General features: G+C 37.3%; 1 protein-coding gene across 1 annotated transcript; it reads right to left on the reverse strand.

Moving 5' to 3' along the window:
• Window positions 1-310: 310 nt before the first annotated feature.
• LOC103026959 (hydroperoxide isomerase ALOXE3-like) lies at window positions 311-16,684 on the reverse strand. Its single transcript, XM_022676721.2, has 14 exons — window positions 16,382-16,684; window positions 13,881-14,085; window positions 11,844-11,925; window positions 11,095-11,217; window positions 10,068-10,171; window positions 8,183-8,352; window positions 6,960-7,103; window positions 6,000-6,203; window positions 5,164-5,250; window positions 4,882-5,051; window positions 3,811-3,932; window positions 2,691-2,791; window positions 2,119-2,289; window positions 311-1,300 (listed from the first exon to the last, which is right to left on the reverse strand). The coding sequence occupies exons 1-14, from the start codon at window positions 16,529-16,531 to the stop codon at window positions 1,121-1,123; spliced, it is 2,013 nt and encodes a 670-aa protein (XP_022532442.2). The 5' UTR covers window positions 16,532-16,684; the 3' UTR covers window positions 311-1,120.
• Between the last annotated feature and the right edge of the window lie 1,359 nt (window positions 16,685-18,043).

Here is an 18,043-nt window from a genome sequence, read left to right on the forward strand (position 1 = left end):
TATCCAAAAGCAGTGTGTAAGACTGGTGGAGGAGAACATGATGCCAAGATGCATGATAACTGTGATTAAAAACAACCAGGGTTATTCCACCAAATATTGATTTCTGAACTCTTAAAACTCTTATATGAATATGAACTTGTTTTTTTTTTTTTTTTTGCATTATTTAAGGTCTGAAAGCTCTAAATCTTTTTTTTTTCCGCCATTTCTAATGTTTTGCAAATAAATGCTCTAAATGACAATATGTTTATTTGGAATTTGGCAAAAATGTTGTATGTAGTTTTTTGGAATAAAAACAAAAATGTTCATTTTACTCAAATATAAACCTATAAATAGCAAAATCAGAGAAACTGATTCAGAAACTGAAGTGGTCTCTTAATTTTTTCCAGAGCTGTATATATAGAAATATGAGAGCAGGACAGAAACTCAAAAGGTCAAAACATCAAACATGAAACATATAACATATAGAGAGACAGACTGTAAAACTCCCTCAGAGCTGGAGGAGGAGATATTGATATGTAAAAGTATGGGCACCCTTATCATTTTATTGATTTGAATACTCCTAACTACTTTTTACTGACTTACTGAAGCACAAAATTGGTTTGGTAACCTCATTGAGCTTTGAACTTCAAAGCCAGGAGTATCCAATCATGAGAAAAGGTATTTAAGGTGGACAATTGCACGTTGTTCTCCTATTTGAATCTCCTCTGAAGAGTGGCATCATGGGCTCATCAAAACAACTCTCAAATGATCTAAAAACAAAGATTGTTCAACATAGTTGTTCAGGGGAAGGAGACAAAAAGTTGTCTCAGAGATTTAACCTGTCAGTTTCCACTGTGAGGAACATAGTAAGGAAATGGAAGAGCACAGGGACAGTTCTTGTTAAGCCCAGAAGTGCCAGGCCAAGAAAAATATCAGAAAGGCAGAGAAGAAGAATGGTGAGAACAGTCAAGGACAATCCACAGACCACCTCCAAACAGAACCCACAAATATGGGCATATGAGAACTACAGAATGAAGCATGAGTACAGTGAACTATTTGTGTAGAGAAAACATTATTGTATTAGAAAAAGACACTGATCTTCTTTCTAGAAGAGTTCAGACAGCAGCTTGGCAGATGTTTATCAAATAGCAATGCTATTCTCGATCTCGGCCGGGTCCAAGTAGCAGTAGGGCAGATCCTTTCCCTCATTCCTCTTCTTTATCTTCTCACTGAGCTGTTTCAGCTCATCTTTCATCACGTTGATCACGGCCACGACGTCCGGCTCTGTGAAGTACTGCTCTGTGTGATTCCCCAGAGATACCTAACAGAAGAAGATCAGCAGAAATTCTAATGAGCTTTATTGGATTCAACAATACTACATTTAAAGGGTTTGGACAATGAAACTAAAACACCTGGTTTTAGACCACAGTAATTCATTGTGGTGACGGACAGTTCTGGTGGAAACGGGAGAGTGTGTGTTAAAATAAGGATGAATTGTTAGTTCATTTGACTAAACAGATCATTTTTTAAAAAGGACAAATTAAACACTTAAGTTGAGTTAACTCAGCTTTTTAAGTCAGCAGTGTACACGAGAAAATTAAGTTGACAATACTTAAATGTCCCATGTAGTGTTAATGGACTCCTTTAAGTTGACAGTACCTGAAAAAGTATGTTAGCCCTACTTGAGAAAATTAAGTAGTAAATACAATGACTACTCTTGCTTGATTTACTCTTGCTTGAATTATCTGATGCAAAAATTTACATGATTTTTTAAAGTAGATCAAGCACATTATTATATATATACTCACTGATGGTCTATTTTTTTTTTTTAAAGTCAATGAATTCAAACTAATTGTGGGTTTATATTTAGTGTATATTTACTGTACCTTCAGTAGTTATCGGGACAGATTTGCAGACAGGGATTTAAGCCTTGTCTTGGGTTACACAGCAATATAAAAAAAAATATATATATATATATATATATATATATATATATATATATATATATATACACATATATATTGAAAGCCATACACAAATCCAGGTTTGCATGCTCTTGTCCACTTAAACATCCTGTTTACCGCAGAGGATGTTTCCATAACTTTCTAATGAGTTGAGATTAACGGGATGAGGACTTACAAACTCTTCTGGTTTTCTGGTCAGACCCCAGACGGCGGCCATGCTCTGCACCGAGACGTTCACGTCCGGCAGAGTGTGCAGCAGAGTGCCCTCAGTCGCACGACCTTTAACCTTTCGAGGAGGAGACTGCAGAGACGGTGGACTGTTTGGAATCCAGCCCCCAAAATCAAACTAACAAAGAGAAAGAGAGAGAGAGAGTCCCTTAATGCTCAATTGTCTTAGATTTATTTAAGGTACTCAAAACTCAAGTTTTAAGATTAATGATCTATATAGCCTGCATTTATTCATTAACCCGGCAAGAGTACCGCAAATATGTACAGTTCAGAAGAATAAACTAAATGGGAAGTAGGAGGAAATATCACTCAGGGTTATGGTTGGATTTAAGTGTTTGGAATGGGTTAGGTTTAAGTTTTAGGGTTGGGGTTATGGTTAGGGTTTAAAGGGTTGGATTAAGAATAGGCTTTTAGGGTTAGTGTAAGGCTGAGTTTATTGTTGGAGTTATGATTGGGGTTAGATTGGACTTGGGTTTTGAGTTTTAGTGAGTGTGTGTGTGTGTGTGTGTGTGTTTATACCTGTCCACTGTTAAGTGCAGAGTGCTGGGCTGTCATAGTGAATATCACCATAGTGACAAACTTGATCAGCTCATCCTTTGAGCGGAAAGCTTTTGGTATGTCTGAGGAGAAGAACAGAGTGTTTATTATCCATAGTCCAGCTCCTTATTCTGATTTTGTTGTTTGTATAGCGCTCTATATATATATAAACATACACTAAACCAGGGGTGTCCAAACTTTTTTTGTTGGGGGCCAGAAGGAGAAATATATTTGAAGTCATGGGCCACAGACTCTGTAATAAAACAAATAATGAAATACACCACTTTAAATAATACTTTTTTCCTGATTATTTCATTTACACACCATTTTACATGACTTACTATCTTTATCTTTGACAGTGTTCTGTAAACTAAGATTTTTCAAATTGATGTTTAATTTCATGATGTCTCTTCATATAAAACTCCTTAATTACGGCAACTTTTAGACTTTTTGGTCCATTTTTCTGCGCTAGAAATGCGCACCCTCTCTGCTTTTAGACTCTTTGGCCCGTTTTTCTGCGCTAGAAATGCGCACCCTCTTCACTTTTAGACTCTTTGCCCCGTTTTTCTGCGCTAGAAATGCGCTCTCTCTCCGCTTTTAGACTCTTTGGCCCGTTTCTGACACCTCACATTCTCTCAAAAACCTGCTTAACAGCGGGCCAACTTTCATTCTATTTCTAAAATACCTCGCGGGCCGCTCCAAAAAAGGAAACGGGCCGCAAATGGCCCGCGGGCCGTAGTTTGGACACCCCTGCAGTAAACACATAAATAATACACTCGCGCAGATAAAACCATTTAAATGTTCTATTTTGTAATTACTGATCTGTACATATTTAAGATATCAGCAGTTGGAATAAATACTGTAATATTGTTGATATACTAAAACTAAACATCTTCTGTTTTGTTTTTGGCCAGATTTATTTATATTTTGATGGATGCGAAACATGTTTTACCTGGACACTAATGGCGTGCCGTCTGCTCAGTTTATTACGCTGCTGTCTAACGCTTAATCACAAGACTCGCAATGCATTTTGGGAAACAGGTACGTTTGAAATTCCTTGTTAGTCAACTTCCCAACTTTAGATCTCAGTGTATCTACTCACTGGACTTCTCATTACCCAGGAAACCATGGAGGAAGATGTCTCCAATCCACTTCTGAAGTTCTACATCTGCAGCCACTTCAATATCTGATGGGTAGTAAAACTGTAACACACCTCCCACATACCTCACACACACACACACACACACAGATAAACATTCAAAGCGATTAAAAACTAGAACCTGATGAAGATAAACTTACATTATGATTTTATCTCGTTATGTTGCCCTCGATAATGATTATAATGTATTAAGCATATGCCAGTAATTATGGTTTTATTGGTGTCAGTTTGGTGTCAGTGAGTTTAGTAAGTCAAATTGGGGGGTGAGTCTTATCAGTTTAAAGCTTATTATGTTTCAACAAAAATATCCATATTTGACGTTGGAGTAACTCCACTGTCTCTACTGTTCAGGAAAGACTTTCTCTGACAAGAGCTGTGTTACTTAAGTCAGGATGTTAAATATTGATCACAACCTCACCTAATTATCTCCTGCTTATCCAATCCAAGAGTATTGATGGATGCTCCATCATTCCAGAAAACACAGTTCCACTGCTCTACAGTTCAGTGCTGGAGGATTTTTTATGTGTAGAGACTTATTTCATTACCCAAAAATCATGAAAATTATCAGGGGTACTTTCTTTGGTCCCAGCATGACTTTTTGATGGCTAAACAGGATTGTTAAAAAAAAAAAAAAAGAAATAAAAAACAATAATTTTTCATTAAAAATATATTCTTACCATTTTTACATGTGGAAAAAAATCTATATGGTCTCTAGTACTGTCTTGGACTCGGTTTAATTGCACTTGATTGCGACACTACTTAACATCCAGTCTACTGAGTGCTGATCCCTCATTTCTAACAATTTGGTGCCGTGACCCAGATGGCGATGGCATACTGAAATCTCAATTTCAAGAGAAAAATAGGATCCTCTCTGAACTGAGAGATTTTGTTTTATTGCTGTTCAAACGTGACATTTGTCACCAGCATAACCAGCTTCAGATTAGTTTCTTTGCTAATCACATGCTCTTTACTGAGAACTATTAAAGTAAGTGATCTCATAAGTGTGTCTGTTACTTGGTAATTATGTCCCAGACTTCTTGGCCATCATCTCTGTAGAAGAAGTTTGGAATGTCCTTCAAGCCACGTGCCTCAATGTCCTCCGGAAGACAGAGGGCGCTGTACTGCAGAGAGTCCAGAGCTTTCCTCAACACCGTATTTAGTCCCTCCTTACTCACAGCACTGTACTACGAGAGACAAACACAGAGAGAGAGAGAGAGAGAAAGCGTGAAAAAAAAGTGAATAAAGAAAATTAAGTTTACAATTAAGGTGGACCACCATTAATGTTGAGGTATGTACCTTGATAATCAGTCCATCCTTGGCCAGCAGTCGTTCTCTGGCCAGAGTGTTGATGTGCAGTGTGTACTGTGTGTGAGGAATCAGCAGCTACCTCAGAGCACAACACAGATACAAATATTAAAACAATACAGTTTTTCTTGATTGTTTACACACAAATACTGGTACTTAAGACACAATGACAATAACATGTAACTCATGCACTGACCCCCTGAACCAATTTTGCTAAACTAGACTCTTTACACTCAAACTGCAGTTCTAACACACATCATTTTCATGAAAAAATTCTCTGGTTTTCACAAGGAACACACTGTTACACTGTCACACTGACTAGGGTGACCAGATTCCAATTTACCAGATACCGTGGCTCTTGATACATCACAAAGACTTGCTGTCTTGGTCACAGATGTGCCAGCAATGCGCAATTAATGAAGATTGCCAACAAATTCTGTCGTGATTTGGGTTCTGCCGTGGTTTTATGTTTTTTGGAAACAATCCGGGTTAGCCCCCGAACATCCCTTTCAGACAGCTTCCTCTTACAGCGTCCACAGTTAATCCTGTTGGATGTGGTCGGTCCTTTTTGGTGGTATGCTGACATTACCCTGGATACCGTGGCTCTTGATGCATCACAAAGACTTGTTTTGTTTACTTAGCTTAGCTTTACTTAGCCTAAACCCCTGTTCCTTACTAGTGTCGTCTAATGCGTCTTATAATCCAGTGCGCCTTATGTATGAAAATAGACCAGAAAATAGGTAGTGCGCCTTATAATCCAGTGCACCTTATGTTGTGAAGAATATGGTGTTAGTTGTAGCCTACTTTAGTTAGATGTGTGTCAGCACCTTGTAGACCGGGTGCACTGCGGGCAGGTTGTGTAGGGTGCACAGGGTGTAGACCTCCACCAGCAGGTGAGTTCTCAGCAGGTGTGCGTCCAGTTGGTGTATGAGGAAGTCGGCCGCTCGCACGTACAGTTTGGCGAGAAGCCAATCTTCTTTTGAGTCTCCAGGTACGAAGATCGGGTTCTCCTCTCCGGCTGGCTGGTTACACTGGAGCCGAGCAAGCAATAAAACACTTCTATCAGTGACCACAGGACTGGCAGAAAAAAAGTTTAATTTAAATAATTCAAATAATGAATGAACAGCCTCAAAGATTTGAGTTGTCAACTTATTTTAAAATTAAAATAAAACATTTACAGGGGTTGGACAATGAAACTAAAACACCTGGTTTTAGACCCCAATAATTTATCGTCCCAATGGATAGATCTGGTGGAAACAGGAGAGTTGAGGTGCACATTGAATTCTGTCGGGATTTGAGCAGCCGTGGTTTTATGTTTTTTAGATACAATCCGGGTTAGCACCCGAACATTCCTTTCAGACAGCTTCCTCTTACAGCGTCCACAGTTAATCCTGTTGGATGTGGTTGGTTCTTCTTGGTGGTATGCTGACATTACCCTGGATACCGTGGCTCTTGATGCATCACAAAGACTTGCTGTCTTGGTCACAGATGCTCCAGCAAGACGTGCACCAACAATTTGTCCTCTTTTGAACTCTGGTATGTCACCCATAATGTTATAGTGTGCATTGCAATATTTTGATTAAAACTGTGCTCTTACCCTGCTAATTGAACCTTCACACTCTTACAGCTCTTACTGGTGCAATAATGTGCAATTAATGAAGATTGGCCACCAGGCTGCTCCAATTTAGCCATTAAACCTCTCACACTAAAATTACAGGTGTTTTAGCTTCATTGTCCAACCCCTGTACATCATGCAAAAAAGCACTACTTCATTTTTAAGACTGTACCTGTATAGCAATAGGAATGAGCTTGTCATTTTTGTTTTGGTAGAGGAGACACAGGGGGGCACCCACATACTGCCGCCGCAGGTTAACCGTGTTGGCCTGAACTCCGTCCAACAGCGCATAATCACACAGGAAGATTTTCCCTTTCTGAAAAAAGTAATATCTTAAAAGAATGAACAGTAATCACTACTGTGATCTCTCCTTATCACAACCCAGCAACCTAGCTAACATTCAACTTTTAGAAATGTTCTGAAAAGGTTTTAGAAAGGTTAGCTTGTAACGTAACAAAAATAATCTTCCAGGAATGTTCTGAAAACGTGTGACATAATAGTGGTTTGCATTAAAATGTTATTAGAATTTTTTTTCCATAAAGTTCTCAACTAGACAAATAATAGTAGATAGGCTCCAAGTGTTCCAGCAGGGCTAAGCGCTGCCACTATGATCAGGAGATCCCCAGTTCGAATCCTGTTTATGTAGCTTGCCATCAGCTACCAGAGCCCTGAGAGCTTGTAACGTGAACGTAGCCTAATAGAATGGAGGACAGTGTGTGAACACAGGGTTTAAAAACTCCAGCATTTTTACTGCTGTGTTCAGTAGCAAAATTACATTTGTGCCCTAAACAGTTCCACAGTGAATCAATAAAGTACGTAGACCACGACAGTGTTTTTCTTTACCTACTGTGCAGTGGCACTTGCATAAATATGACCTTTATGAAAGAATTCAGAAATCAGGTTTTTTTTGTTCTACATTTGTTTTCACTATATTAGAAAAATAAAATGTGTATTTGGCTGCAGGTTTTCATTGTAAACAATTAGCAGCAATATGAGGTTATTAATCACCATTCTATTCTACATTGCAAAAAAAATTAACTGGCAAAACTAGACAAAATATAAATATAAATTAATACATGTATGCTTATATTAAGCAAAAAAGAATCTGACCATGGGGTAAGCAAATCATTCTTAGTAGCATTTCTTAAAAAAAAAAAAACAATCACAAAGTCTTTAATCAAGCAAAAATCACTCATTTTGTTGCTTATTGTGAGATTAAATTACTTGAAATAAAATGAAATTTCTACAAAGTAACACTTACAATGATTAGTAGGACAAAAAGTCTTATCAGAGAAAAAAAATAAGATTTATTGCCTTAAAATTAGACAGTTTCACTTTCTAATATTTAGCTTTTTGCGGTGCATCAAAGTGGTTGTGTGTGTGTGTCTTGTGTACCATGATCTCTGTGGTCAGAGAGCTGTCCTCCATAGAGGCCTGCACCATGCTGTCAGTGACGGGGAAGTTATCTGGTAGTCTCCTGCACTGGCGCACCACAGTGGGATTAGCTCCATTTAGAAACTGATATCCAAAAAACTCATCTTCCTTCCAGTGTTCCTGCACATACGCTTCACAACATCACAACACTGTTAGAGTTTTAAACACGGACTAAAATGTCATTTAGTCAAAAACTAGGGTGGAGCCATGTGCAGGACAACAGTCATATAGGCATTCCATGCATTTTTTTCCATAGACAGATTGCACTGAGCCTCCACCTTCTGAGGGAACCCACCTTCAAAGTTGGATCCCAGCGAACAGAGAACGTTATAAAAACATTTACCAACATTTTGAAAGGTGTCAAAAAGGTTCGTCTGTAACATTGCAGAACTTACATTCCAGGAACATTCTGAAAATGTGTATATAATATAAATATAATAATATTTTGGATCATAACATGACTTTATAAGGTATCAACCATTACTCTACTGCAGCAGACACACAGTAGGTAGGTAGATGTAGCATTAATCAACAATGCATTTGAAACACATTCACCCCAAAGAAATGAACTATATGCAAAACTGAATGGTATTTGTGTTTTATAAAGCAATATATGTGTGTGTAGAATCCTAAGCAAGGCCTCTGAGGGGATGTTGTTGGAAAAAAATAAGGTAATAGCATTGCATACCCTCACAAAGGGCAAAAATATATATATTTAAATCCCCTGGGAAGATAAAGTTGAGGTTTTTCTAATTAGGTTAATTTGGCTCATTTTGTTCCCCATGTAAATGTGCAAAGTGTTTCTAATAAATTTGACAAATTATTCTAATATTACACCACTATCACTCTCCTTTGGCGAGTCTAAAAGTAGGTCAGGCTGACATCAGCAGAACCCTGGCCAATCACAAGACTTACATAGCTCCGCCCTCTTTTTGAGTCTGAGCAACTGGAACCAGCGAGCCTGTCATTTAGCAACCGTCCAATTAAATGCTAAAAAGTGACTCAATTGGCTCCCTACTTCCTCTAATTAATACTGTCCAATATCCACCTTCTGTGCTATGAAAATCCCATGTTTGTGTACTTGTGTGGGAATTTCCAGTGCTGCAGCAGACCATAAATAATAACCACAGTGATACTAAACACACAGAATGAGTAATAATATAATATACTCAGTTATTCAGTTACTAGAGGTTGTTACAGTATTTAGAAGAAGTTGATTAGGATAAAAGCGTCTGCTAAATGCAATGTACTGTAATGTAATGTAAAATAATACACAGGTAGATACAATTATAAATCTTGTGTGTATATTTAAGATTCCATGGTGGAATAAATACTGTAATATTCTTGATAAGGTGAATATCAGCTGTCTTACGCAGATTGGTTTACCTGCATGCCAATGTAATAATCTGGCAACCCTGATGACCATCAGTGATATTTACTATAGATCATGATAAATTGTGGGAATTTCTAATCCCTTAAAATCACGTTCGAAATGTCTCTTTATGAAGCAGACAACAATGGCACACTCAGTAGTGCAGTAAACTGTAAATTGGGAGCCATTTCTGTTACATCCCGAGACTGGAGCAGCATCTCTGTCTCAAGGCTGTGTGCGTCTCCATGGTTACATAAATAAACATACATTGGCCAGTGATCAGCTGTCAGTCATGTTCATTATTATGTTCAGTATTGTGACCACGCCCACACAGTTCTATCATATTTCTGCGTTGTGTTTTCTTTCACACCCAAACATAGAATTATACAAAAATATCAATAGATAAAAAAATAGCTAGGCTAACATAGCTAGCCTTCTGCAGTGTGTGTGTGTGTGTGTGTGTCTGGATCTTACTGTAGATATCTGTCTTGTTGAAGAAAAATGCTTTACCAATGGCCTCCACATTTTCCCATGCCTTTTTTTGATTGGCCAAAAACTTTATCTTCAGCTCTGCCTGCCTACACACACACACACACACACACACACACACACACATATATATATATATATTTAGGACAGTTGGCTTGCACGTTTAGTGTGTGTGCTGAATGTGTGTGCCTGTGTACATGTGTGCAGTATGCCCTGGTGAAAAAAAAATATACTCAAACATACTGAGAATGTATAAGTTTGCTGTAAATATACTAACAGATTTTTGTCCTTCCTTAAAATATATTAAAAGTACATTAATATTATGATTTTATCAAACGTTTGAAAATAAACTTTGATCATACATTTTAAAAGTACAATATAGTGTATTATAAATCAATAAACTACTATGAAGTACACTTTTAGTTTAATGTAGTTAATTAGACTTCTTAAATACTTATTTCCAAATATACTTTAGCACATTTTTAGCAAAGTGTGTTAAAAACAATTGCTACAGTAGTTCACTTAAAGAACAATGTTTCATGTAACTTTTTAGTAAGTAAATGAAATGACTGCATTGTAAAATGTTTTAAAAATATATTCAGGTATTACATTAATATAACAGGTCAAATGTATTCTCATTAAAAAGTTCTGTAATTATTTAATTAGGAAAATATGAACAGAAGTAAATTATAGGATTCAGTGTTAAATAACACATTTAAATGACAAATAAAAAATGTAAGTAAATTGATGACATGCTGAAAATTGTAGTACAGTATATTTAAATATATTTGTATACCCAAGGAAGTATACTAGAAGTGTGCTTCTTACAAAAGACCAAGAACCAGAAGCATATTTGTACTCTAATGTAAATATATGTAACATCAATTCTTAGTACATTCCTACTATACCCGGTGTATAATAGTGATACAGTTGTAATAGTGATGCAGTGTGCAGCATGTGTGTGTACAGTATGTGTGTGTGTGTGTTCGTGCAGTGTGCAGTGTGCTCTCACGATAAGTTGGAGGTGATGAAGAAGTGCAGAGTTCTGTTGAAGGTAAACTGGAAATCAGCAGGTAAATCCTTCACGTTGTCTACATTCAGGGTGTGCGGTAAACCTTCAGCTAATTGGCTCCACCTGAAACAAAGTCAAAGTCAAAGTGGTTTTTATTGTCATTTCAGCTATATACAGAGTACACAGTGAAACGAAACAACGTTCCTCCAGGGACCATGGTGCACATAAACACAGTGTAGACAGAACAATAGTGCAACAGTACAAAAGTGCACACAGACAATACAACACAATACAGACAAAGAATAATAAATAACAAGACAGTGTGCAAATTTTGCAGTGTGCAAAAAAGACCAGTGAGGTAGTAATTACTCTATTACACAGTGTGCAATAGAGTCCAGTGAGGTAGTAGGGTTTTTGTGCTTTCCATTTTCTGGGGTAAGTGGGGTAAGAGTGTGTGTGCATGTACAGAAAAACCATCAGTTCAGTCTCTGCAGTTGAGGAGTCTGATGGCTTGGGGGTAGAAGCTGTTGCAGAATCTGGTCGTGCTGGACCGGATGCTGCGGTACCTTCTTCCCGAAGGCAGGAGGGAGAACAGTTCGTGTGAGGGATGAGTGGGGTCATTCACAATGCTGGTTGCTTTGCGGATGCTGCGGGTGGATGCTGCGGCGACATGCAGCAGCAGACCCACAGCATCAGTGCTGTTCAGCTTTCTGTGAATTAAACACACAGAAAGAAGAAGAGAAACTCACTGGCAGGTTTTCCGATGCTCCCTTAATTCCAGCTCTCTGTACATCCTCAACAAAGGGCTTGTCTCCTTTAACAGGGTCACTGCTGTAGTTAAACAAACACACACACACACACACACACACAAGTTCACAAGTTTTTGTTTAGTTATAAAAACAGGTACAGTTTTCTTAAAGAAAAACTTGAAATTTTGTCTAGCCTCAAATATGTTAATAGTTTTGGTACCTTAAGGAGCATCTTCCTCTCAGATAAAGTTAATAATATATCTTTATTAAAGAAAAAATCGTGTCATTCTCAGGGACCGAAAAAGTCTTAAAGTCTTATTTTTCATGTTTAACTGTTATAGTAGGATAGAGTTCAGTTTGTTAAGGCTCTAATTGTTCTATTATTTTGTGCATGACTGTTCCTGAATTTTTATTTATGTATTTATTTTGTTATGTGCACACTGCTGCTTCCAAAAAAAGCCACTAGATGGCATTACATATATATATCTTAACCCTTAGATGCATAAGTGGGGTCAAAAATGACCCCGAGTGTTGTTATTCTTCAAAATCTCTGAAATTAAACGTTTTTACACTTCCATATTCCAGGTATTCCTCATAAAACATGTTTGTGACTTGAGGCCATTTGAATTTTTTTAAATGTTTTTATACATTTTAAGAAATTGCAGTTTTTGTGTCACTACCCCAGTTTTCCATATGTGGGGTCAAAAATGACCCCAAGCATTTCCTACAGATTCTCAAGGGTTTTCTTTGGGAATCTTTGATTCTTGCCAAATGTGAGTGTCAGGATACATGTTCTGTCCCACTTACACATCTGATACCTGCATTCTCACCACCAGGAGGTCAGCAGCAGCATACATGTAAGTATTATCTTTATTTATCAACTCCATGCCTTTTCTCTCATAGAGTATCATGTTGGTCAACAAAGTAGACAATATTTAGCTAACTACAAAATAATCTTAGTAGTAATGTTAGTTCTATGTTTGCTGGCTTACTTAGCTAGCTAACATTACACTAGCTTAGTAAGCTAGCTGATATTACTGCATTTGTTATGTAGAGACTCATTGTATTCATGATTCCGTATAATAAAAGCTAACCTGTTAGGTAACCTATTATATCATTATTGATTGTGTGTGTGTGGGCGCACATGTATGTCTGTGCTTTTAGTTACATATAACAGACATCCCAAGTTGCAAAAGTTGATTTCAGGGAGCCAATCCCCCCCAACTCACCAAATGATAACAAAACTTTAATTTTATATTAATTAATTTTACGGTTTTTTTTTTTAAATAAAATTTAGAGTATTCAGAGTTGAAATTAAATGAGTTTTATCTTTTTTCTTTTTTGGAATGCCCTGCCTCTGCTTTCCTGCCTATGCTTTTTTTTATTTGACAAAAATTGACAGTAACAATATCACAAGAAATTGCACAAAATCAAAAACATTTCATATCATATTACAATAATTATTAATATTGCCTCTGCCATGATCTGCTTTCTCTCACTCTCTGACCAAATCCCATCCGGGAGGGGGGAAAAACACTGCCCGCCCACACTAAAAACTGATTGGCTGTCTTTGGCCCGTTTTTCTGCGCTACAAATGCGCACTCTATCCGCTTTTAGTTTCTTTGGCCTGTTTTTCTGCGCTAGAAATACGCACTCTCTCCACTTTTAGACTCTTTTGCCCCGTTTTTCTGTGCTAGAAATGCGCACTCTCTCCGCTTTTAGACTCTTTTGCCCCGTTTTTCTGCGCTAGAAATGCGCACTCTCTCTGACTTTTTCTGACACCTAGCGTTCAAACTTTGAATTTCACATTATAAAAACCTGCTTAACAGCGGGCCAACTTTCATTCTATTTCTAAAATACCTCGCGGGCCGCTCCAAAAAAGGAAACGGGCCGCAAATAGCCCGCGGGCCGTAGTTTGGACACCCCTGGTCCACAGCAATAGCACCTTTTACTAAATACTAAACAAACATAAATTATTTCTGACCAGATTGTAACATATTTAGAAAAAACAAAACCAAATGTGTAGTATTGTTTTACCTGTGCCCTCCCTTAAATAGACCAGCTGTCTCTCGTTGATCCAGCGGTAACATGGGAAGTGTAGTTCTTTCTGGTCTGGGGTTTTGACTACAACTTTGCAACAGAACCAATCGTCATCAAAGAGGAAGAGGTACTGCTCCTTCTCCAAGCCAATCAGATCAATCTTTCCCAAAGAGGTGTCGGTCTGCACTGTGAACTCTTTATCCTACAGACACAAACATCACAGTGTCACAGGAAAAAATGACATGTAATAAGTACAGTGCCTTTCAAAAGTATTCGGCCCCCATGAATTTCAAAAATAAAGTAGGAAATTGTCATTTTCGCTTCAACAAGAGGGACACAATTGTTTTATTGGATATTTTAAAGTTTTTTCAGAAATAAAAAACTAAAAAATGGGGCGTGCAATATTATTCCTTTTTTCAAAAAAAAAAAATACAATTTCATTTCTTTATGCTTGAAGCCTTAAATGTGGCAAGAGTTTGTGGGCCGAATACTTTTGCAAGGCACTGTATTTCTTAAGCTAATGAGCTCAGGTGTTTTAAATTCACAGTTTTTTTTTTTATTTAAAAGACCCCAAAGAAATCTTTAAAAAAATACACTTGTACAAATTGCAGAAAATATTTTTTTTTTTACAATGTGTGACTTTTTATTTAGTATTTTCATATTTTTAGTTAACCTTTCAGAGAGAGCGACACAATAAATGGTCTTTGAGGCTTTCAGCACCATTTAAAATAACAGAGCATGTCTCATTTGAATAGCAAATTTGACATCTTGTCAAAACATCTTGTGGTTTAGTCTACTTACATTCTGAGAATGGCCTTCAGTGCGTAGTGTATTCATATGTACTGTATTGTCTGTCTGTATGGACCTTATATGGTCCCATATATTGACATATTTCTCACCAAAGGGCATTATATACATGACATTGCATTAAGCACGCCATGTTGATACCATAGACTGTGTATAGCTGGACAGAGCATCGTCTCTCAAAAATGAAGCCACCACACTTCGGGCGCCCCCTGCTGCTGTTCGGTTTCAGAAAGCTGTGTAACCCCACCCATCCCCATAGGATTCAATGGCAAAACAGACGACTTTCAATTGGTTTTTTAAAACGTTATTCAGCTCTATTCAAAAAAGGTTTGGTTATTGTTAAAGGGCTGGTTATGGGCCGGACCAATAACAGCTCCGCTCTGCAGCCTGTGACCTCGAGGCAGCCCTCAGGGGCGGGGTTACTCAAATGAGTAGGCTGTCTCTCCACAGTCTTTCTCCCTCCTATGGTCTCTACTGCGCTCTACAGACTCGGGTATCAGGATCGGCAACATGGCGGAAGATTTTGGCTTCATTTTCATTGAATGAATGGGAACGGCGACACGGCGTCAATATTTTTTACAGTCTCTGGTTGATACAGTCCCTAAAAAAAGTATTTTAACAGTCACCGGTCAATACCTTTATTTTTTGCTGTAGACTGAAAACACAGGAACACTGGATCTGATACACAGCTCAGAAGATAGCACCTTCTGCCTGAACCCACCCATTTTTTTGTGAGCAAAAGTATTGAAACAGATACATTGAAATAGATTTCTATGAATATGCCTTAAAATTTTGTTACAGATCTGTTGCTTGCAATAATTGCATCTGCAAGTTTTTTGTCCCACTGACATCACTAACCTTTAAAAAAATCCTGATGCTTTTCCAGGTTTCACTGAAGCCTCTTTCAGTTGGTGTTTGTATTGGGGTTTACTCCCTTCAGTCTCCTATTTGGCAGGTTAAATGCATGCTCTATAGCACAGGTCACTAGTAGACGGACCGCGGTCCAATGCAGACCCAAACCGATAAACTGCTGAGAAGGATTTAATTCTGACAGTGTTTATTTAAAGCGGTGGAACACAAAAGTAATGCAATAGTTATTTTTACTGGTAACTAGTTACTTTTATAGTGGAGTAACTCAGTTACTTTTCTGAAGAAGTAACTACTAACTATAACTAATTACTTTTTCAAAGTAACGTGCCCAACACTGTTTAAAAGAAATAAAATAGTGAAATGTAAAAAAAAAAAAAAGTTTTAACATGTATTTTTTTTATATATATATATATAAAAAAAAACGATTGAATTATCCTAATTGAAGAATTACCTGTTAGAGGTAAGGAACACCATTACATTAAATATTGATATCATAATTAGTAATGGAGTTAGTAATCAAATATTTACACTGACTGTTAGGATTTTTTTTGGTTTTAGACATCTTTTAGATAATTAAACACGCACCAGGTCAAACTAACCCAGGAACACTTTGCTGTTCCTGACAAATGAACATAACAAGAGGGTTAAGAAATATTTTGTGATACAATGTTTTTCCCATATCATCCATCACTAAATCACAAAATTAAAAAAAAAAAAAACACACACACACATTTCCATTCATTAACTTTATGTTTGGCCACACCCCTCTCTAGAACCTACACCCTGAATCCAGCACTTCCCCTGACTCTGACTCAGCTTACCGGCTGATTGGAGGCGAAGTCTCGGCCTTGTTTGTTGAGGAGTGTGCGCTCGCTCTCTCCTTCACTTCCGATCAGAGTGATGAAGACGTTATCCATGGTTCCTCCCCACGTCATCTCCCCGGTTACCACACTCACCTTATACTCCAGCATCCTTCCCCACCAAACACCTGTTCAGGTAAACGTCTCCAGCAGACCTGACCGACCGCGTCCTGCTGAGCAGTAAACTGGCCTGAGAGCGACCAGTTAAACACGAGGTCACACCTCTCAAGGCCGTGCCCATATAGTAGGCAAATAATGGCCATAAAGTGACGCTGGCTGCTGGACGCAGATCTCTATTCATTGGTGTGTGTGTGTGTGTGGAGGACCAAAACTGCCAAAATTAAAAATAAATAAATAAATAAAAACGTAAGGAAATCACTCAATAAAAATAATATGGTGATAAAAACGCTAAAGAATAAATATAATTAATATAAAAATAAATAAACAAAAAAAATATTATCCTAATAATTTGTTATTAATAGGTTTTATTTATTTACATAACTATTTATTTCTGCATTCATTTATTTCCCAATTTATTTATTTTGCTTTTTCCTTGTCCTTATATGATAATGAAAGGGGCGTGTTTTTCACGTACAGGCTTAGCAATCAAGCCCAGAGAGAGGAGCTGAAACGTCGGAGGTGAAGTTCAGTATTGGATCTGCTCAGAGAAGCAGCTGCTCTCCTCAAATAAATGGATTATAGTCTGTATTACCATATAAATGATCTTTATTATATAATCTCCCACGTTACCAAAGTAACCGTACATGTACAATCCATATATGGTATCTGACATCGATCAACCAATAGGAATGCTGAGACACCGTGACATCATTGCTGGACAGCCCCTTCATTATCATGTAAGGACAAGGAAAAACAGAAATAAATAAATTGGGAAATAAATGAATACAGAAATAAATACATTGAGAAATAAATAAATACAGAAATAAAATAACGGAAAAAAAGTAATGCAGAAATAAATAGTTATGTAAATAGTAAACAAATTTAGAAAAATTAAACAATGTTAATTAAAAAACCCATAAATAACAATTTATTATGATATTTATTTTTATGTATATGTATTTATTTTGATAGAATAATTAGAATAATTCTTTACCGTTTTAGTCACCATTTAACTTTTTTTGAGTGATTTACATACATTTTTATTTATTTTTAATTTTGGCAGTTTTGGTCCTCCATATGTGTGTGTGTGTTTGTCTTGTTATACATGTGAGAGACAAATGTTTTTTGCAAGGTTTGCAATATATGATATATTTGGGCTTCACCAGAACCTATAATTCTGACTAAGGGTGCTTTCACACCTGAAAGTCCGGATCGTGGTCCGAACCAAGGTTCATGTGTTTGCTACATATTTCTATATATTTGGTCTGCTCATTTTTATTTTTCACACTGCAGTTTAGGGAGCGCACCAAATACCTTTTTGTGTGATACTCCTACATCCTTTCATCATCACTTACGTATCGATGCGTTTTCCTTAACTTGACGCTGATTAGAAGGACGTGCGTCTGACGTTGGCGTGTTGACAATTCAGCGAGCGGGTGGTTCATTCGGCGGGAAACCTTTCCAGGATAAGGATAAAATGAATGAACAGATTCATTTCGTCTC

The sequence above is a fragment of the Astyanax mexicanus genome, chromosome 13, assembly GCF_023375975.1.
Source record: "Astyanax mexicanus isolate ESR-SI-001 chromosome 13, AstMex3_surface, whole genome shotgun sequence".
NCBI classification, from domain to species: domain Eukaryota; kingdom Metazoa; phylum Chordata; class Actinopteri; order Characiformes; family Acestrorhamphidae; genus Astyanax; species Astyanax mexicanus.